This window comes from Pituophis catenifer, unplaced genomic scaffold (genome assembly GCF_029215685.1).
Source record: "Pituophis catenifer annectens isolate HBS135680 unplaced genomic scaffold, rPitCat1.0.hap2 SCAF_3, whole genome shotgun sequence".
NCBI lineage: Eukaryota > Metazoa > Chordata > Lepidosauria > Squamata > Colubridae > Pituophis > Pituophis catenifer.
The window spans coordinates 79943594-79967076 of NW_027256883.1; the positions used below are offsets into that span (position 1 = coordinate 79943594).

Below are 23483 nucleotides of genomic sequence, written 5' to 3' on the forward strand. Positions count from 1 at the left end.
TGCAGCAGGATACCATGGTCGATGGTATCGAATGCCGCTGAGAGGTCAAGAAGGACCAGGATGGAGGAGCAACCCCCATCCCTGGCCCGCCAGAGATCATTTACTAGGGCGACCAATGCCGTTTCCGTGCTGTGGCCACGCCTGAAACCAGATTGGTAAGGATCCAGGTAGTCAGTTTCCTCCAGGAATTGAGGGAATTGCTGTGCCACCACGGACTCAACAACCTTAGCTAAAAAGCGAAGGTTGGAGACTGGACGGTAGTTGTTAAGTACGTCAGGATCCAGGTTAGGCTTCTTAAGGAGGGGTCGAACCACCGCCTCTTTAAGCGCAGTGGGAAAGACCCCTTCCTTTAGTGAAGCGTTGACAATAGCCTGGATCCAGTCTCCAGTCACCTCCCGGGCTGCCGAAACAAGCCAGGAGGGACAAGGGTCCAGTAAACATGTGGAAGACCCCAACCTACCCATAATCCTGTCCACGTCATCCAATGAAACAGGCTCAAACTCAACCCAGATGACTCCACCGAGACTAGGCCCTGTCACCTCAACGGACTCTGTCCAGTCGGAGTCCAACCCGGTCCGAATCTGAGTGATTTTATCTTGCAGAAACTGTGCAAAATCCTCAGCACGGCCCTGTAAGGGGTCCTCCCTCACTCCCTGATTAAGGAGGGAGCGAGTCACTCTAAACAGGGCTGCTGGGCGATTTTCTGCAGATGCAATGAGAGTGGCGAAATAGTTACGTTTCGCCACTTCCATCGCCACAAGATAAGACCTAATATGGGTTCTTAGTTGTGTTCGGTCGGACTCGGATCGGGAGGATCTCCAACCACCCTCCAGGCGTCTTTTCCGACGCTTCATTTCCCTGAGCTCCACGGTAAACCAAGGAGCCGCCCGGGATCTGCGTCGGATCAGAGGCCGCAAAGGCGCGATTCGATCCAAGGCCCCCACCGCAGCCTGTTCCCAGGCTGCGACAAGGGACTCAGATGAATCGTGGGCTAAGGAGGCGGGAAATGACCCAAGCTCCATCAGGAAACTTTCGGGTTCCATCAGGCGCCTGGGGCGGAACCATCTTACTGGTTCCACACCCCTGCGACGGGGGGTGGCGGAGGAAAAGTCGAGTCTAAGGAGGGAATGATCGGTCCATGACAGAGGGTCAATAGATAGAGTCCCCTCCCCACGATCATTTATCCACTGTCCAGAGAGAAAAATAAGGTCGAGTGTGTGTCCTCCAATATGAGTTGGGCCCTGTACAATCTGAGTCAGGTCCATGGCCGTCATGGAGGTCATGAACTCCCGCACCAACTCAGATGACTCACCGGCCGATGGCAGATTGAAATCTCCCACAACCAAAAGGTTGGGGAGTTCCACCGTCAATTCGGCTAAGACATCTAGTAGTGCGGGCAGGGCTGAGGCCACGCAGCTGGGGGAGAGGTACATGATCAACAGCCCAGACTGAACTCCAGGGTCCCATCTCAAAAGGAGGGATTCACACCCGCCAACCTGAGGAACAGTGACCTCCCTAGGCCTAAGACTTTCCTTAATAACTACCGCCACTCCTCCGCCCCTCCCCTGGAGTCGTGGCTGGTGTAGTATCCGGAAACCTGGGGGACACAAATCCACGAGAGGGACACCGCCCTCCGGCCCCAGCCAGGTCTCAGTGATACAAGCCAGGTCCGCGTCCTCCTCGTCTATAAGATCTCGGACGAGGAGTGTCTTGTTCACCACGGACCTGGCATTTAAGTACACCAGTCGGAGTCCAGGGCTCCGCACTCTGTCGCCGTCGGGGGAGCAGGATGAGCTGAGGGGGCAGGAGGGCACCACCGCTTGAACGAAGTGGCGGCGCCCTCCTAGCCCCCCCCTCTCCCGACCTCTGCGTCTCCCAACTGTCACAAGGATTGGAAGACCCTCTCTCCGCTGAGCCTCTTTGTTCCCTCCTCCTCCCTCCCTCCCCCCACAACCATCCGACAGGCCCAATTGCTGAACCGTAGGAGCCGCCCCCGGCTCAACCCTTACCACCCGCCTCCCGGGTCCCCTTAAAATTTGATTAAAAACATTAATTAAAAAACCCCTCAAACCACGCTTAGAAGCATGCCACCACTCGGGGTTCCAAAACCCGTCCTTGAGGTAGGCCTTCGATAAATTCGAAGGCCATGCCTGCGAGAGGGGGGCATCTCGCAGAGCAAGGAGGGTCGCCGAAGTGTAAGCCATAATAAATATGAGAAGTGGATGGAAAATAGCAACAGGAAAATAGCAACAGGAAATCTCAAAATTAATCAATGAAGGATTGTATCTTTGCCCCAAATATTGTTCTTATTAGAAAGAATGGCAAACACTTTTTAAAGAGGAAATAAGAGTAAGTATTTAATAATTTAAATAATATTCAGAAATACCATTGACCCTATTTCATTGTTCACTGAGTATTTGGCCTATTTTATGTATATATATTTGTGTTCCCTGCCTGGGATCTTTATTAAAGTGTGACAGAATACTGGGAATTATTAATATAGTTATGGCATAATTATTATATGTATAATTTGTATCCTCCAACAACAACCTTTTCTTCTAAACTCTATATTTTTTTTCAGGATGGGAGCATAGATAGTTATTTCTTTTTTTCTTCTTCTTCTTCTTTATAAGTTTGGGTTTCAACAATTTCTCTAACCTGGTATGTTCAAGATATTTTATACGAATATTGCAATAAGCCTTAGCTAACTGTCATAGGTTGTCTAGAAAAAATTGAAGTTGGAGTTACATATTTGAGAGTACCAGTTTGGACCAGTATCCCTAATATGAGATTTATGTCACAAACAGCAAATGGGAAAAACACTGAACGAAAAATCTATTGCAAGTTTTTGCAGGAGTAGATTTTCATGATCTGCCAAAATAGACTGCAGTACAACACAAACAAAAGGCACTGAATGGAGACTGCTAGCCTCTATCTCTATTCAAACTATACAGAAGAATCAGTTCTTTCTGAAAAATGAATACAAAAGCCATGGCCATGAGTGTATTATCAAAAACAAACAAACAAGAAAAGAACCATTTTACATTTGGGAAAAAGGTATATTATTAACAAATCTATATCAAAATTTTACAGAGCAAAAGCAAAGCAACAACAAGCACTGTAAAACCAGTATGAGCCAAAACTGTATAGGATTAAGATGTTGGCCTGATAGCAGGACAACCCAGGTTCAGGTTCACCCCTCAAGCACCTGAGCTTTCTGGATGACTCTGGCTAATCATACTTTCTTAGCTGAATATATCTCATAGGATTGTTATTGGGAGAAGAAAATACAATATCACCTTCAGCTTCTAAAGAAAAGCCACAAAAATGTACATACACTCATGCACACATATATTTCTACCTGCCTAATATTGCCTTGACAAATGTATCTTTTCTTTTATGTACACAAGAGCGTATGCACCAAGACAAATTCCTTGTGTGTCCAATCACACTTGGCCAATAAAGAATTCTATTCTATTCTATTCTATTCTATTCTATTCTATTCTATTCTATTCTATTCTATTCTATTCTATTCTATTCTATTCTATTCTATGGATATATGTTCAAAGCAGTAGTGGTATTCATTTACCTTCACTACCAGTTCAGAAATGTGAGCGTGTGTGCCACCTCTGAGCCTTCTGTGCTTGCGCAGAGCATCCTTGATGATGTCCGGGTGGGTGGGCGGAGCCTCCCACCGCTGCTACCAGTTCACCCGAACCGACTTGAACCAGTAGAATCCTCCACTGGTTGAAAGCCTTCCTATAAGGAGATACAGTATGAAGGGAGAAAGACAATGGTGTTCTAATGATTACCCTCTTTTTAAAAAGAGCTTAGTTCAAGAATGGCCTTCACCCTTTTTTTGGCCTTCTGTAGAAACCTTTAGATATTAAACAGTGCTTCAAATACTGCTTTGTTTATGGCTTATTGTTTTATTAGGCTTAGATTTATTAGGCTTAGTTTTTATATTACTGCTCTTCTGCATGCTACTGTTGTTCCCAATTTGTGTCTGAGCCTGGTGCCGAGGCCGATGAAGGACACAAGACACAAGGTGCAGGTTTTATTTCCTTTTATTGAAGCACTCTAAGAAAAGGATTACTTGGCCAAAATGCCAAGAACCCAGAACAAAAGATTAAGAAAGGTTTATACATTTTTACTAAAGCAGAAAGTGGGTTAAGGCAGGATATAGGTATTATTAGATATTAAACATTTTAGTATTGATCTAACAATTGTTCTATTGGTTTCCAGCCATCCCTATTCCTAGATCTTAGCTAAGGAATGCTTTAGGAGTTATCTAATACACATTTTATTTGCTCCATGCCATCTCTATTCCTAACTTCTATCTGAGGTCTGCAAGTTGCCTGTTGCAATATTTTTCAGGATCAGACTCAATAATATTAGTAAGAGTTAACGGTTTAAATAGATTTCCTTTTATTTACAATAGGCATTCTATATTCACTGAATATTCACAGATAGAAGCGAGGAAAAGGGTGTAGGTAGCTCCTTATATATACAATGGGTGGAGCTATAAGTGGGAGTGGTGAATTATGAATACATTAAGTAGTGAAGAATAAGTTAACCCCTGATACCCCATTTATGTACTATTTACACATTAGAGAATAAGGCATTTACATCTGACAAATCCCCCTCTAAATGCCGATTCGTTATACAACACCAATTACACTCAGATTCAGGACAATACAAGACATACAATTTAGAAGTTAAATATTTGTGCTGCTTAGAAGGTAAGGGCTTTGTCAATATGTCAGCTAATTGTTCTGAAGTATCACAATGCACTGCTTTAATAAATCCATCCTGAGATAATTGTCTCACATGTTTAAATTTTATATCTATATGTCTGGACCTTTGTCCAATGGCATCAGATCTAGATATTTCAATGGCTGCTTTATTGTCTTCATGCATAACAAAAGGCAAAGTAGGTTTTTTCCAAACATCTGAAATTAAATCATTAAACCATACAAGGTTATTTGCAGCTTTGGATAAACAAACATATTCCGCTTCCGTCGTTGAAGTGGCCACTAGTTCTTGTTTACCAGTGTACCAGTAAACTGGACAGTTGTTTAAGAGAAAAATATAACCAGATGTACTTTTTCTGCATGAGGTGTCTCCAGCCCAGTCCGCATCTGCGTAACATACAAGCTTTGGTTCTTTATTATCATTAGGTTCTAATATTAAGCAAAAGTCTAGTGTACTTTTCAGATATCTTAAAATTCTTTTAACAGCTTCCCAGTGATACATTGTTGGTTTGCTGACATGTCTGGATAATAAATTGAGTGGTAAGGCGATATCTGGTCTAGTCCAATTAGATATATAAAGAAGTGAACCTATGATTGATCTATAAAATGTGTTGTCCTTGAATTCAGGGGAAGATTCATCAGTATTTCTAAGAAAATCAGTTTGCATAGGAGTATCACAAGGTTTGGCATTATTTAAATTGCATTTATTTAAAAGTTCTATGATCTTATCTCTCTGAGTGAGTTTGAATCCCCTTCTAGTTTTATTAATTTGGACACCAAGATATTTGTTCACTTTGCCTAGAGATTTCAACGAGAAATGTTCATTTAGCTTATTTACAAAAGTTTCTCTTCTCTCTTTATGCTTTCCTATATATAAAATGTCATCTACATAAATCAATACAAATTCAATGTAGTCATCACCCTTTTTGACAAAGAAACAGTTATCAGCAGTGGTAGCGTTGAAGTCCATGGTTTTAAGTACTTTTACTAAACAATCATACCATCGTTTACCAGATTGTTTTAACCCGTATAAACTCTTGTTCAACAGCCAAATTTCATTTTTGTTTGTGTATTGACTGTGAGGTGCTCTTACGTATATTTCCTTATCTAGTTTTGCGTGTAGATACGCAGTCTGTATGTCATATTGAAATACATCAAGATTGAGTGCTGATGCTACCACTAGAGCTGTTTTTACACTCTCTGTTCTTACTGTGGGGGAATACGTGTCAGTATAGTCCTCCGGGTATTTCTGTGCATAACCTTGTGCAACTAGTCTAGCTTTGTATAGAGTATTGCCTCCTTCTAAGTTCTTAATTTTATATATCCACCTGGTACCAATAATTGTTTTATCTTTAGGTGCAATTGCAGGTGTAAATACATTTAATCCTTGTAAACTTTCCATCTCTTTCTTCATAGCTAATTCCCATTTTTCTTTTTCTTCACGAGGGAGATTTAACACTTCCTCATATGTATTAGGTGTTATTGGCTCACCATCCATATGCATTATGTAATCCTTGTATTTATTTGGCATTTGATTTCTGTTGTTCCTAATGATTCTTTCAGGTTTACTATTGTTATCATGCAAATATCTTGCTTCCTTTTTTGTTAGTGTGTCTGTCTTTATTTTGTGTTGGCTATTTGTCCAAGTTTTGGTTTTGTTTTTATATTTGTTGATATTTTGTTTTTCTATGGTCCCTTTCTCATGAGATTCTGTATCTTTGTATTTATTTGGAAATATTTCATTAAGATGTAATTTAGACCAGTTGGCCTGTTCATGGAACACAGCTGTTCTGGAAACTATAAATTTGTTATTATTATCAATGAATCTGTACCCTTTAGTGCCAGTCTCATATCCCATAAATCTGAGTCTTCTGGATACGTTTTCTCCTTTTCTTCTCAACTGCTTAGGTATGTGTACGTCTGCAGTGACTCCAAATATGTGCATGTGTGCTAATTTTGGTTTCCTATTATACATTACTTCATATGGTGTCTTATTTACAATACTGGACCAGGTTCTATTTTGTGTGTAATTTGAATAATGTAAGGCTTCTGACCAGAATTGTTTGCTTAAGCCAGCATCTTCCAGTGTGCATCTAATCATGGTTTGTAATGTGGAATTCTTTCTCTCTGCAATCCCGTTCTGGAACGCAGAAAATGGACTAGATGTGTAATGTAGCATTCCTCTATCTTTTAACCATTGGGAGAATTCCTTAGACATGAATTCACATTCCCTATCTGTCATAATTTGTTTTATTCTGATATTGTGTTGTGTTTCTATGCGTTTGTAAAATTCCTTAAATTTTTGAAAGGTTTCATCTTTGTGTTTTAATGTATAAACAAACCCATAGCGGCTATAATAGTTCTCCCTTTTCTGTGTCTGGCGGTTGTTCCTGCGCCATCGTGAGCCGTGGAGAGGCTTGCGAAGAAGGGGAGGCATCGGGGCATGCGAGGAGGTGGCTTTCCCGCATGCCGGCAGATTTCTTCTCAGGATACCAGCGCAGAAAGAGGGCGGCGTGGGATTGCCCCGAAATCGTGACTATACCAACTGGAGAGGGGAGCCCGCCATCTTTGTGTTTTAATGTATAAACAAACCCATAGCGGCTATAATCGTCTACTATTGTCAGGAAGTAACGTTTTCTATAAGTGATTGATGGAGTTAATGGGCCAACTAAGTCCATGTGTACTAAATCAAAAATTTTGTTAGTTGATCTAGTAGATTTTCTTGGCCTGGGACTAGTTTTTAGTTTTGTAGATTTACATACTGAGCATTCCAAATAGTTTTCACAATTTTTTATTTTGACACCTTCTGCGTGTTCAGTCATTTTTTGTACTACAGGAAAGCTGGCATGTCCTAACTTCCTATGTAAGATGTGAGCACACTCATCATGAATTGGCTTACCTATTTTTGGTTTTTTTTCATTGTGTGCATCTACGTGATCATGAGATATTTTACATTCATCATTGTCACTGTTGCTAATATTTTCATCATCTACTTCAATACAATCTTCCATATTTGAATCAATGTTATGCAACCATTTTTCTTTTGTTATCAGATAAGGTAGGCCTCCTTTAATCATTACAGTGCCTATATTTATTTTATTCTTCTCCAAAGTCGCTTTTCCCTTTGAAAAAACTATATTAATGTCAAAATCTCTACTTAGTTTTATGGCACTTAGTATGTTATGAGGTATTTCAGGTATTAACAATACCCCCTCTATTTTTCCTAGACCAGGCAGGGTTACATTCCCTCTACCTAATACTTGAACCTTTTCTTGGTTAGCTACCTTTATTACAAATTTATCTTCTGCAAAAGAAGACAATATATTTTTGTTATTAGTGGTGTGATTAGTTGCTCCAGAATCAATAAGCCAATTATTGTTCTCATTTTGCTGTATTTTAGTGTTGTCTTGTTTATTTAATCCATTCAGTGAACCAGATTTTCTATCCTTTGAATTATCTCTGCCCCCTCTATTCTCTTTGTAATTTGGTGGGCTTCTATATCTATGTCTATCTATTGAAGACTGTCTATAATTGTATTTGTTTCTATATTCTGACCTATGTCTTTCCTTTGAAATTTTGGGACAATCTCTTCTATTGTGTTCCCTGGATCCACAATTGTGACATTTAAATGTTTCATTATATTTTTCTTGGAAAGCTACTTTCCTATATGGTTTGTGTTCTGTGTGATTGCTAGAACGATTCCTTCTTGAATTGTCTTCTGCTATCAATTTATTGGATAGACTTTCTATGGATAAATATCCTAGATTGATGGTGTCTAAATGTGACATAAAACTGTCCCATGATGGATCAAGTGAGTTGATAATAACACTTTTCATTGTTTGGTCTGAAATCACCTCCCCCCTCAAATGCAGCTCAGCTCTTATTTTGTTTAAGGATATTAAATGCTCACTTATGGAAACCCCTGGTTTTACCCTAGATGAAAAGAAATCCTTAGACATTCTTGTGGTGGTAGCTACACTGTCGCTGTGAAACAAATTAAACATGCATTGGATAATTTCTGAAACAGTCAGATTTGGCTTGATGCTATGATACATTGCAGGAGACACACTAGATATTATTAAGAAAAATGCTCTATGGTGTAAACAATCTATTTTTAAAGTCCAAGGTCTTTTTGGGGGACTAGTAATAAAAAACAGTAAGTTTTCCTTCATAAAGACAACCTGGAGCTGTTGATACCATTCTTGCAAATTAATGCCATCAACCCTTAGCTTTGGGAAGTCATTGGGTAAATTTCCGACATTATTTTGTCCATTACTTACAACCTGAGGTAGTCCGTGGTCTCGCAAGTGTAGAAAATTGCAAAACGGCATGGGGATGCTCGCAACGAGTCTGCATGGTCTTCTCGCCAGTTCATGTCTTCCCGGACCGTCTGCGTAGTTTTGCGCATGCGCGTTGTCCATTTCTTCTTTGGAGTCATCGTGGAAGGTTCTCTCCATTGCGGCTCGCTCGTTCTGTTCCTCTTCAGACGAGTCGGTCTCTGGTTCGATTTTGGGAGTCTTGATGACGGCGGCTGCTCTTCCTTTTCTTTTGGGGGCGTTGGCGCTTGTTTCGGTCTGTGGTGTAGGGCGGTATCGGCAAGGCTCTCTGGGTTCGGGCGTCGGCGCTCTCGAAGTCAGGATGGGAGCGGGCAGGTCTTGAGGCATCGGCTTGCTCGTTCGTTTCTTCGGTAGTTCTTTGGTAATTTTTAGTTTTGGTCCAAATGCAGCAAAAAGCGTTTTCATTGCTGATTTTATTTGGGAGTTCGTTGAATCATCTTCACTTTCTGATTCTGATTCTTCTGAGAGGTTTGAATCTTCTTTTTCATTTTCGTTGTCTGGTAACGTTTTTCGCGCCAGAAATTTTGAATTGAGCATTTTGATTGGCTCTGCTTCGCTCACCTTGGAGGCCTGTTGAAACCAAGATGGCTGCCATTCAAAATTTCGTGCGGGATCACCGTTTTTCTTCTTCGTAATGACTTTCTCTGCAGTCATATCACTCACTATTTTTGGGTCTTTAGACTTCTCATTAGTGATGTTTTTCTCTCTCGCTGCTCCGCTGTTCTTCAGCATATCTTGGAGTTTCGCGATGAGGCTTTCATCATTCTTCTGGCTCTTTAATAGTTTTAATATCTCTGACCTGAGTTCGTTATTCTCTATTTCGATTTCCTCCTGGTCATCATTTTCATCTATTATTTCTTCGTCTTCAGTGGTGTATTCTTCTGATTCTCTCGAAATTGCGTTTGTGGATTCGTTGATTATTTCTTGTTCTGTTTCCATTTCTTTGCTGTAGGCCCTGGTGTTGGGCCTATCTTTCTTAGACATTTTTAAGTTTTTATTGAGTCAATTAACCATCCTCTGCTACCAGCTTGTTGCAATATTTTTCAGGATCAGACTCAATAATATTAGTAAGAGTTAACGGTTTAAATAGATTTCCTTTTATTTACAATAGGCATTCTATATTCACTGAATATTCACAGATAGAAGCGAGGAAAAGGGTGTAGGTAGCTCCTTATATATACAATGGGTGGAGCTATAAGTGGGAGTGGTGAATTATGAATACATTAAGTAGTGAAGAATAAGTTAACCCCTGATACCCCATTTATGTACTATTTACACATTAGAGAATAAGGCATTTACATCTGACATTGCCTAACTCTTTGTTACTTTTATCAGCTTTCTAACCACCCAGAATCCTTACAAGCTTTACACCTGCATATTCCCTGTGAATAAGCATTCTTTGTTCTTGCCAGACAGACTCCACAGTTACAGGGTTCCTGGTCTCCTTTCAAGTGTATGCCACAACCTTGCTTTGCTGTAGCAGACAACCCATCAGTACTTTGAGAGATTTTGTATACTACTTATAGACTTTGGAGTAGCATTGTTGACAAACTTACAAACAAATAACCAGTGAAATTGCATTGAAAACAGTTTCCAGTAGATTTGCATTGAAGCCTAAGAATTTTATGTTTGTTTGTTTTTTAATTAAAAACCATTGTGCCATAATTCAGATGTGCAGATTATTGATTATCGCAATCTGAGGTGGGGTTAGGTTTGGGGTTCTTCCCTGCTTCTAGTGATTTAGCTTTTTAGAATCAACTTTGTTCCATCCTGAATTTTTAGTCATTCTGAAGTGGATCATCTGGCTGACTAGGTGCTGAGATGGAGCAAAACCTAGTCAACCAGCACATTTCGTTGTGCATTTCACTTGTAAAGCATTGCTTGCCACTTTTCCAATCTTACTCTTTGTGGTTCAGTGTTGGTCCCTTTTCAGTGAAAAGCAAAATGGACTTGATTTGTCTGCCAGTAGAAATCTTCAGCTGTGGATCATTTTCACAGTGCCCTCTCTAACTCCAGCTGAGCATTTTGTTTCATCTCAAGGACTTGAACAGAGACTTGAAATGTTTTTGACGGTGGGGCAGCACATGTGGAGTGCCTATAATTGTCACATAAGGCACTCAAAGTGACTGGAGACTTCAGAAGGTCACTCCTGAGCTTGCCAAACCGAACACTGAGAATTATTCAGCGCGCTCCAGTAACTTACTAGCTGCAGCTAGGACTAAGCCATTTTCTATGCGTTTCTAGGAGAATGCATACTATAAAACATAAAGCAATCTGTCTGCAGATTTTGCAGACAGTATACCTGAGCCGTATACAGTACATTATTGCAGTCACAGGCTAAGTTTATTAAGGGAAGCAGAAGGCAAGGATTTGCAAGGCAAAAGAAAAAAAGAAAAAAATATATTGCAAAGACAAGCTTAAAGACCAGAAATATCTTTTATATAAGCTGGACTTAGGAGGCACTTCCTTTTCATCACTCATGCTTTAAATTGCCTGTGGTCTTTCCTTGAAAACACTATTTTTTTATAAGATTATGTAAAGAAATCACAAAGAATGTTTTTAAACCAAAGACAAGCCTATCTGCATTTTTATCATTTAAGCAGTATTCAGGCTGATCTGACTCTAAAGACAATTTAAGAAATCCTGTAGAGAAATATTTTGGCAACAGCTTGCAATTGTCCTTCCGCTGGACAATTCCTTGCTGCTGAGCTCTTCTACATTTTCCTTCCAGGAAAGTAATTCCTAACAACTTTCCTTCCTCTGGATCTGTTCCAGTGCATATATATTTGTTTGTGTTTGTGCTTGTGCTTGTACTCATGTACACATACACACACACACACACATCAAATACGCTTAAACTTAATTAAACTTTATGTATGAAACTTAAATATATGTTTATATATGTTTGTGTACACACACACAAACATAAAGCATCAAAATGCATGTGCATGTAAAAAAATACTTTTTTATTCCATTATACTTTTCTCATGCTGTTTGGAATTACTATTACAATGACTGCTATACTTTCACCATGCCTAAAGCCCTTATCTTCTGAATAGTACACTGTTTACCCCAAAATAAGTCATCCCTGATAATAAGCCAAATCGGGCTTTTGAATGCATGGCAATAAGGCCAAGCACTTATTTCAGGGTTCAAAAAAATATAAGACAGGGCCTTATTTTCAAGAAAACACAGTAGGTTGCTGGTTCAAAACCTGGTATAATTTATTTTTAATACTAATTTTCTTTCTTTGAACTTTCTATCTTTACCTGATAAGTACCTGTATATTTGGCAATATATCCAGTGGCACACCAGTCACGAAGGAGATTGGAGGGTGCAGGGGGACCCCTTTAAAAAAAAAAAGAAAGAATAAAAATAGTAATTAAAAAATCTGCCAACTTTATAATCAGCAACATTCTATTTATAAGGCAAGTGTTGCAAGCATTGTATTTTTGCAGAATTGGTAAAGGCAGATTTACAAGGAAAGAGAAAGCATGGTAAGCACAGAGTCAGTTGAAGAGGCGTTATTTTCTCTACAGAGTAGTCAATGAACTGTTGACATGTGTTATCTGAAATGCACTTGAGGCAACATAAAATGGAAAAGTGTACTTTAGAACAAAAAAAAAAGAAAAAAAAAAAGAAAAAAAAGAAAAAAACAAGTCCTGGGATCATTTTAACAGAGAGTAGAGGATTAATAGAGGGCAATGTTATCGGATTCTGTCCTCCAGAAATAGTTGCCTTCCTGTTCTGCCAGTAGGGACAGTGTGGAAAAGGAGAGCCAAGAGTTCTTTCCTTCTGGAATAAGCAAGACAGAGTTGATGCTCTCATCCAATACTTGGACAAAGAAATGGGCTGAATTAGAGCCATTAATCTGAGATACAGTACAGACAAAAAAATATTCCTTGTGAGTGAGAGTGAAGCCATTATTATAAATAATCATGAAATTATCTGCTACAATGTCCTACCTGTCAATCACTATTTCAGCTTCAACCACAACAATACACGAGTACACAATAGATACAAACTTAAAGTAAACCACTCCAAACTCGATTCAGAAAATATGACTTCAGCAACAGAGTGGTCAATGCTTGGAATGCACTACCTGACTCTGTGATTTCATCCCCAAACCCCCAAAATTTTAACCTTAGACTGTCTATTGTTGACCTCACCCCATTCCTAAGAGGTCTGTAAGGGGCAAGCATAAGTGCACCAATGTGCCTACCGTCCCTGTCCTAATGTTCCCTTTTATTCATATCTATTCCATGTATTCAAATCATGTTTATACTTATATATGTTATCTAATACGTGCTTGACAAAATAATTTTTTAAAAAAACATATCACCAGTAGCATTGTGGATAGAGTGCTAATTAATTTAGTTTTCTACACCAACCAGTTAGCTACTTTCCAGAAAGAATCTTTTTCAGTGTTCATCAGCACATAGCCCATTTGATTTATTTTAATGTGTTAAGCATGGGACTGCCTTTGGGGGAAAAAAATCTGACAATTTCAAGTTGGGGGATGTTTGAGGGAGGGAGGGTTGATGTTTTGTTTTGTTTTTTTAAGTAGGGAAAAAAACTAAACTGTTAAATGGAACTCGCTGAATTGATTGCACTTTGCACTTTGAGTTTGATAACTGCACTAATAATCAGTTTGAATTGGTATGAAAGATGATGCTGGTTTTTATCTGAAAGACATACCTGGGTAGGATCCAGACTGCCAGTTTATCCTGCAATCCCCCATCCCCCAGTTTACATTAGCATATTAGGTCATTGTTCTTCCTTTGTCTAAAGTTCCTGCTACTGCAGTTCTTGGATATCTTTAGTAGACTGCCTTTGTAAGAAAAACTTGCCTAATATTTGAGTCTTTGGAGCACAAATGATTCTGTTTTTTTTTCCTCCCAATCCTCTAATATCCTTCCTTGCATATTCTTAAGTCTCTTTTTTCCCTGCAGCTGCTGTTAGTTTTAAATTTGGTTTATGTGTTGCCGATGGTTTCCAGCTCCAATTGTTAATATTTTTTTCCTACAGTTTCATTGTCATTGTTTTATAATTTTGTGTTACAGATGTTTTGTCCACCTGCATATATATGGAAAGTACAATAATTAAGAAAAGGTAGAAAATGATTTTTAAAAAGAAGAAGGGAACATCTATCATACTCATCCTGCACACTTCAAAATATTCTGAGCAATATGCTATAGTTAACATATAGGATGCTGGCTTAATGTAAGGTTTCCTTGTTGCGCCACTTGAAATGTGAATATGGCTTATGGTATACCAAAATGTCCCTGTGATTACACATTTTGGAACTTTGGGTATGCTAAAATTGGGCATTTGTTATTTATTTATTTATTTTTAAATAAATCTTATTAGTTTTCAGCAATCCACAGAAATTATTTGGCCCTTTGCTTGAAAGCTATTATGTTTGAGCAACAGATGGATATGTCAGCATTCCAGAAAATCCCCCAACTCCAACTTTAGTTGGAGTTACTTGAACTCCAAAGCAAGCATTTTTCAAAGTTTTATTTACTAGAATAGGTAAACTGGCACATCTGGGGAAACCTGAATCTGAGAGGTCCGGGTTTTTCCTCAGTAAATCAAAACCCCCAAAACCATCCCCTCACTCCTCAGACGATCACATGCTCCATGTGGAAGCCATATTAGGCTGGAAGCTTCCATGCTGCCAGGATAATCACAAGGAACAGTCCCTCACAGCAGTGGGAAATTGTGCCAGAGCTTCTTTGTATGTAGATCTGTTAAACTCAGTAAAACCATAGTAAAAGTTCATCCATTGGTTCTCTCTACACCACTACAGGTATTTTATCTGAGCAGATTATGCTACAAAGCAAAAGATGTAACATTTATATTGCCTGACAACATATCATTATTTCCTTGCAGCTGATACAAACTGTTAGTGCTGTGGATAAAGATGAACCACCACGTGGACACAAATTTTTTTTTGAACTGGTGCCAGAATACACAGTCCATCCAAACTTCTCTATTGTGGATAACAAAGGTGGGCTTTCATTATTGGCTCTCTATGTTACACTTGGAGTCCTTTGCTGACAATGTTTTAAATATAATTTTCCGTTTCTTGGTTCTTCTGGTGCAGATAACACGGCAGGGGTTGTAACCAGACGGAATGGATATAGCCGCAGTAAAATGAGCACCTATCTCCTGCCAGTAATAATATTTGACAATGACTACCCCATCCAGAGTAGTACGGGCACACTGAGCATCAGAGTGTGTGCCTGTGACAGCAGGGGAAATATGCAGTCTTGTAATGCTGAACCTTTGCTCCTTCCGGCAGGCCTTAGCACAGGCGCACTCATTGCCATTCTGCTCTGCATCATTATTCTGCTGAGTAAGTGGACCGTTTCCTTTTTCCTTCTTTGTACCTGGATATTGTTTCAAAGAGCCTAATGCTGGGAATGATTGAGGGCAAAAGAAGAAGGGGACGGCAGAGAATGAGGTGGCTGGATGGAGTCACTGAAGCAGTCGGCGTGAGTTTAAATGGCCTCTGGGGGATGGTAGAGAACAGGTGTTGTGACCTAGACTCACTTAGTCATTACAAGACACAATTAGTCTCAAACAAATCTATTTTATTATAACAGCTGAGAATTACTTCATTCCCAGCTTAGTCCAAATTAATTCCAAAACAAGTCCTTCAAAAAAAGTGCTTTGGGCTTATCACAAACCTTTATCTTCTTTGGCACCCTGCCAAAGGCCTTTCTTGGCAAAGCTCCACAAAGTTCAGAAACAAGAGACGCCAACTGGAAACAGATTTAACAACGTTGCTTTCCTACAAAGAGCCCAAGAGCCTTTGCTGCTCTTTTAAGCCTTATGGGAGCGGTCAGTCATCTCCTGGCCTTACTCCCAAGTTGTCCTTTTTACTTTAGTTGATATTGCCTTCTGGCAGCTCTGCACATGTGTGCACTAGGAACAGGCTCCTCCTGTTCCTCTGCCTCTCTGCTCTCCGACTCTGGAGGCTCCAGAGTCCATGCATCACTCCCAGATGGCCCTGGCTCTATCTCTGCCTCCAATGCAGACCCCTTATCAGGGCCTTCCGTAGACTCCAGGACTGGCCAATGGTCCTCCCAAGCCTCCTCACTGTCCAACTCCACTGCTAGCTCCACAGGCTGCTGGCGGACCACAACAACAGGAAGGCTTGGAGGAAAGTTGTCCACAGGGTCGCGATGGGTCGGACACGACTTCGCAACTAACAACAATTGTTTCAAGGAGACTATATTTTCAGAAGAATCTCCTTAATCCAGGCTTTCACAAATGGTAAATTCTCCAGCATTTAGGTGCTGGAGAACTCTCAGTCTTGTAAAGCCAAGGATGTAGCACAATCTAAAGATTGACTGAGATACTTGTGGACTATCATACATTACCAATGGGCTGCACTTAGCTTGTTGGCTTAGTTATTTAAAGGTTGGTTTTAAAATGGAATATTTCTAAAGATAGTTCTGATACTGATGATGGCATGACTCAGATTTGATTTTTTATATTCAACAGTAATGTAGTACATTTCATTTCTGATTGATAACTCATTTCAAATGTCTACAGTTTAAAAAAAAAACATTTAGAGATTCTGCCAGATACTTAATGTGTAAACAATTTTGCTCATTAGTACTACATGTTCTGAGGTCCCTCGTAGATGGGAACGGCTGTTGATAGCAATAAATTGCTAATTTCTAGGGATTACTCAGTGATAAATGCACCAAAATCAGCTGTTTATCACACTGGTGATATTTGTATTACTAAAATCAAAATCCTACCATTATTCTTATTGCAAAACAGACATTCACCTATTCCTTAAAATAATCATGTGTTATATACCATGTTTTCCCCCAAAAAAGACTTATCCTGAAAATAAGCCCTAAGTAGATATTTACACTTACACCCAATATACTCTAAGCTCTACCCCCCCCAAATAAGCCCTAATTAAGACCCCACCCACTCTGGGGTGCGCTGGATGGGGTGAAGCGCATAGTTAAAAATTAAGCTGGGGATGGTGGGGTGGAGCTGCCCTACTTGGGATGTGCAAGGACAGTTGCCTTGCACATCCTGACACCTGCCTTGCTGGCCCACTTCTTTTGCAGATGGCAAGGCCAGCAAGGCTTTCCTAAAGGCCTCTATAGCCGATAACAGAGCTCCGGATCTATCCAGAGCTCTGTTATCGGCTGCAGAAGCCTTCAGGAAAGCCTTGATGCCCTTGCTGGTTGCAGAAAAAGTTCCTAAAGGCCTCTGACAGCAAAAAAAAAGAGGTTGGGGGTGATGCACGCAAGTGAGGTGAGTCACTGGAAGACACCCCCACCCCAAATATCTGGCGCCTTTTTTGGTGGCAATATATGTATATAAGACTGGGTATTATTTTGGGGGAAACATGGTACTGTACAATTCTTAAAGTTCAAGATCCCATCTGGTTAACTGGTATCAAAATTCACTTTATTTGTCACATTGAATTATTGCACCTCAGTTAATTGTGAGTAGAAAATGGGATGCACCTGAGTTTTACTCTCTAATCATCTTGCCCTCCATGAATTCAACCAACACATTTCACTATGGAATCTGAGAGTTTGGTTTATTAAAATATCAGATGACACCAAAATTGATTCTCACACAGAAGTTTTAAATATAATTTTTCATGTCTTTGGTTCTTCTGGTTTGTTGAAATTTAAAGTTCATTTTCTGGAAATATAAAAATTTAATGGGAAAAGTTAAAAGGTGTACTCAAAAAAAAATACTAGAGGGAGAATAGAATCAAAACAGTTTGGACTGTGTTGTGATGATGTTGATGATGTTGATAGTGCTGTGTATTGGATGGAAAGAACGAGACACTTGGTTTAATGACACTGGAGATGATTTCTGCTTTGGCAGTTCGAACCCAGACATTGCATGGCAGGGTAGGCTCCTGTCACTTGTGTCATCTTCTGTCCACCTAACAGTTTGAAAGTATGTTGTATGCAAGTAGATAGATAGGTAACACTTCAATAGGGAGATGAGCTGGTGCTCTGTGCAGGCAATCCGATTCCTGATGGTTTTGAATTTTCCTGGTTGCAGTAGCTCTGGAAAGGGAGGGGGTCTTGGTGGATGTTTTCTTTTCCATCAAGCAGGGCTGGTGTGAACCCCCCCCCCCTTTTTTTTATAGTTTTTTAGCTTTTTAGCTTTTAATCTGTCAGTGGGTTTTAATTTGAATTGTTTTAAATTTGGGCCAAAGTATGTAATTCTTTTAATAATTTTAAATTTTGTATTGGTATGTGTTTTAGTTCTGGCTGTGCACCGCCCTGAATCCACTAGGAGAAGGGCGGTATACAAATTGAATTAAATAAATAAATAAATAAATAAATAAATAAATAAATAAATAATAAACATCACTAAGTTACTATTATAAATTATACTGTCAGCTATCTATCTATATACATATCTATTCTCTCTAAGCTACGCTATCTATGATTATTCTTCCTCAGAAGAAATACCACAATATATCACAGAACTGCTCTTCCAATGGACTTCCAGATTGCTCACAGTTATCTAAAGGAAGATCCTAGAATACAATACAATACTAGACAGAAGAGCAAACTGAACAGCAAACTGAATACCAAACTGAAGAGCAAATGCTTCTGTTAAGAATCTCATTTTGTACTGTTAACTGTGACAGTTAGGGATGGCCCTGGAGATTCAAACATATTAGCTGCTCTCTGATTGGCCCACGCATCTGTACATTCCAAAAGCCATTAATAGGCACAGCTATAGAGAAATAATTTTTCTCTAACAGTGGATGCTACAGGAAGAGCATCTTTCTCTCTGGTGTGAACTTATCCTCCTGTGGAGGATGCATGCACCTTGGGAAGCATGCAAACATGTCCTATAACAGGTCTGATCCCTTGGCAAGCCAGATTACTATTATGCCATAGCATTGTCGTATCCTGGCTACTATAATGATATATGCTAATAATAATGATGATGATGATGGAAAGGCCTAGCAACAACCAGTCACTTAAAATATATTTTTAGATAACTGTTGAAGGATTTCAAAATATGCTGTCAGATTACTTTTGTGGAAATCATGTAAAAGTTCATAAAGCATCCAAATAGTAATTTGATAGCATGTTTGTTTGTTTTTTTAAACCAAGCTGTTAAGATCTGTTTTTTAAATAAAGTGTCAGTCTTTAAGTATGACACTTGATGTTATTTCTCCTTATAACAACGATGAAAAATACTAGAGGAAGCTGACTGTGGAAACTGAAGAGCTGCTGTGAACTCTCTCTGTAGATAAGGCAGAAAAAGAATCCTGTTATTATTCCAACAAGCATTATGAGGGTTTTTTTCTCCTCTCAGTGCTGCATTCAAACATTCTGAACAGAATAGACCAGACCAGATAAGCCACCTGCATTTATTAGTCAATTTATTTCTGCAACATTTTAAATGATTCTCAGTACAATGAAAGCTTTCTTTGGGCATTTGGTATCCATGGATACGAAATATACAAAAGGGCTTTCAAGAATGTGGCATCTAGTGCTATTGTCTAAATACACAAATGTGCGACCATAATAATGGATGACCTGACCACTAGTGTTTCCAAGATGCTCCTTTTGCCCTAATGGAAAAGGCTATGAGGGAAATTGCTAGGAAGACTGGGGAAAAGAAGAAAATTAAGAAGATCTAGAAAAGGAATGTGAATGAATGGGAAAAAGGGAAAAAACTACTTTAGGGGTTTTGATTCATAGAAGAATTGATAAAAAGCAAAACTAGGCCAAAGTTGATATATTGATATTTGGGGAAATTAGAAAACAGATTACAAGAGAGCTTACCCCAAATAAAACAAATATTTTTATACACAGAAAGCAGACAAAACCTATTTTATATAGAATGGTAAGTATAAATAGCATATAACAGTTGACAAGATGTTGAAGGGAAAAAAGAATACATTGAGTCCATTTTGATAATGGATTGTTTTCATAATTTTATTTTAAAGCTAAGATTTCAAAAGAGATGGCCCTTATTATCCAGAAAACAGATAATGAGACCTTGAAAAAGAATTCCTTTCCACCATTTTGCACATTTATATAATATATAAAAAGCACTCCAAAAGAGTCCTTCAAACAGAATCACATAACAAAAATGCAGGTAAACAACATATAGTCCCTTGGGAGTTGGGCGGCATAGAAATGAGACAAAATAAATAAATAAAATAAATATTTTACTAATCATAGCTACAGTAATTCTGGTCCGTATTTACCAATTAACTCTGTATACATAAAACCTCAAATAACAGAACCATATATAATATATGAGAAAACTGGAGAAACAATCATGTCATTCTATGCATTTCTTTTAAAAAGAGGGGAATATGGTTTGGAGAGGTGTAGTTCACCTGATTAAGATGAGAATATGCCATTTATTTTAGAAAAGGGGAAAAAGTCAATTGAGCTATTTATAGGTGTAGTGGAGAAAATATATAGCCTTTTTAAAAGTTATCTATGCCTTAAAATGCTTGTATTGCTTTTCTTTTAATTAATTTAGTTTGCTGGCTTGGCCTTATCCCATTTTCTGAATTGCCCTACTCATCCCATGGCAGTATTTTTGGTAGTACTTCTGACATTTCCCCAGAATTTCAAATATGCCTTCAGAGCCAAATGTTTCAATGTCTTTAGGTTCTGGGATATGTATGAATCTTGCTCACTGTTCATGCCTGATCAGTGTCAGACTGAAACAAAATCTTATGCACATATTAAGATTCATAACTCCTCCTATGAAAGTGGGAATCTGGCTTAAAAATTAAAGTTCTTGCTCCTATGGATAAATCACAACATACATAAGAACCTCATTTGCACTGGGCTCAAATATACACTGCATTCAAAAAGTATTCAGACTCCCTTCACTTTTGTCAATTTTGTTATGCTGCAGCCTGATTCTACAGTTGTTGAAATTCATTTTTTCTCTCATTAATCTACAGTCAGTACCCCTTAATGACAAAATGAAAACAGAATTTTAGAAATCAGGCTGCAGCATAACAAAATTGACAAAAGTGAAGAGGGTTCTAAATACTTTCTGAATGCACTGTAAATATATCCTGGTTAGATTAATCATTTTAACAAGCCCATTCATATGTTGGCCATTATATCATCAAACAATATTTAAAGAATAATTCCTGCGCTTCATTCTATATTGATAAAGAAGCTCTTTTCAATGCGCTTTTCTTTTTAACTCACTTCATTTAATTAAGAGTGTAATATTTATCTTAATCTTACCTGTTGCAGTTAATGAATGTTAAAGGTTCTTAGCTTTGCCAGCATTGTTCCTAATCCATGAATTTCCTATTCAGTGCTCATTGCTCATCTGTATTGTTACTGTTGTCTTCCAGTTTTGGTTGTGCTGTTTGCTGCAATGAAGCGCCAGAGGAAAAAAGAGCCCTTGATCATTTCAAAAGATGATGTCCGAGACAACGTTGTCACCTATAACGATGAAGGAGGTGGGGAGGAAGATACCCAAGCTTTTGATATTGGCACACTGAGGAACCCTGAAGCCAGAGAGGAAAGCAAAATGAGAAGAGATGTGATGCCAGAAACTATTTTCCAGATAAGGAGGACAGCATCTTTGTGGGAAAACATTGATATTCAAGATTTTATCCATCGTAGACTAAAGGAAAATGACTTGGATCCAACTGCACCCCCTTATGACTCTTTAGCAACATATGCCTATGAAGGGAATGATTCTATAGCAAATTCACTTAGTTCTTTGGAGTCACTTACCGCCGATGGTGGAAATCAAGACTATGATTATTTGAGTGACTGGGGGCCACGATTTAAAAAATTAGCAGATATGTATGGTGGAGATGAGAGTGACCAGGACTAACTGCCTCCTTCAAGATTACTGATGCAGCTCCAGCATTCCTGTACATGAGCAGGGATCTCCTCTCCTCCTCCTCTCTTCTCTTCTCCTCTCCTCCTCTCCTCTCCTCTCCTCTCCTCTCCTCTCCTCTCCTCTCCTCTCCTCTCCTCTCCTCTCCTCTCCTCTCCTCTCCTCTCTTCTCCTTTTTTTTCTGAGTGAGGAGGCCAGGCACTGGCCTTGTGAAGACAGACCCATGATATGCACATGGAATATTCCTTATAACTATAGAGACTGGGTAGGGGGAGATGTCCTATTGGAAGAAGCACCTCATGGATGTTGGAGATTCTTAGATCACAGCCTGAAAGTAGTATTTTGTGAGTGGCTCCTTGCTGATGAGATCAACACCTCTGTAATTAGATTAAAGTGGCCTATATTCTCTTACTTGGAAAAACAAACAAACAAAACATAAGTGTATGTTTTAGTAAAAGTTTGCTTAATAAGTCAGTGTGAATGAAAATGACTGTTTTTTAAAACAGAAGTAATATCTCCTCTTTTTTGTCTAAGAGGTTAGAAAGAGGATATTCAATACAGTATTAATTGGGGGGTAGGTGGGTAAAATATCTTTACAAGGCTTTTTGTGCCTTTCAGGAGGACTTTGGGAACACAACTTTTTGTTCAAAAAAAAATAACACTTTACTTCACTTCCTTGCTACTGTCCCCTATACTGTCCCCTATCCTATAACATAAACTGATTACTCCTTATAAAAAAAAAGAATGAATATTACTGCCATATTTATTGAGTTAAAAATGTCTGTGTTGATTCATATTTTTCTATCTATCTAAATATATATATATATATATATATATATACAAATATAAATATGTATATTTATATTTTTGTATTTTTATTAAATAAATTAGAATTTACGAATAAATTATGTTTTCATTTAGTCCGGCTTTTTTGGCCTTTAGTCAAACCTGTGGAGTATGTTTCAAGTTGAGTGAAACCATGTTTCCATGCAGACCTCATCAGTGGTGGAATTCAATTTTTTTTACTACTGGTTCTGTGGGCGTGGCTTGTTGGATGTGGTGTGGCTTGTTGGGCATGGCTTGTTGGGCATGGCAGGGCAAGGATACTGCAAAATCTCCATTCCCACCCCACTCTGGGGCCAGCCAGAGGTGGTATTTACTGGTTCGTCAAACTACTCAAAATTTCCGCTACCAGTTCTCCAGAACCTGTCAGAACCTGCTGAATAGCAGGACCTCATTTTTGGCCTGAAAACCATTTTCAAAGTGAGTAGTGGTTCTCCTTACAATGGTCTTCCTCAAAACACTTTATGAGGGAAGTATGACTTGACATCCAACAGCACTGTATCTTGTCTCCATCAATGGATCTGATTACTTTTCATGTTACCTTCTGTGCTTTCCAAGTCATGCAGCAGTTTATTATGAAGATGTTTTCAAAGCCCCCTCACACCTGTCGCTCATTTTAAAGACAATACACATCATCTTTGTTTAGTGACTACAATTGGGACCGGCAACTTGGTGTTCAAGCAAA

At 39.0% G+C, this 23483-nt stretch overlaps 1 protein-coding gene across 2 annotated transcripts in view; it reads left to right on the top strand.

The window, feature by feature from the left end:
- CDH9 (cadherin 9) overlaps positions 1-21949 on the top strand; it is a 129642-nt gene extending 107693 nt beyond the window's left edge. For both annotated transcript variants that reach the window (XM_070942574.1, XM_070942575.1), the window contains 3 exons: positions 14987-15104; positions 15201-15452; positions 21459-21949. In XM_070942574.1, coding sequence (XP_070798675.1) covers positions 14987-15104; positions 15201-15452; positions 21459-21949 — 861 coding nt within the window. The remainder of the gene's footprint in view (positions 1-14986; positions 15105-15200; positions 15453-21458) is intronic.
- Positions 21950-23483: the final 1534 nt, after the last annotated feature.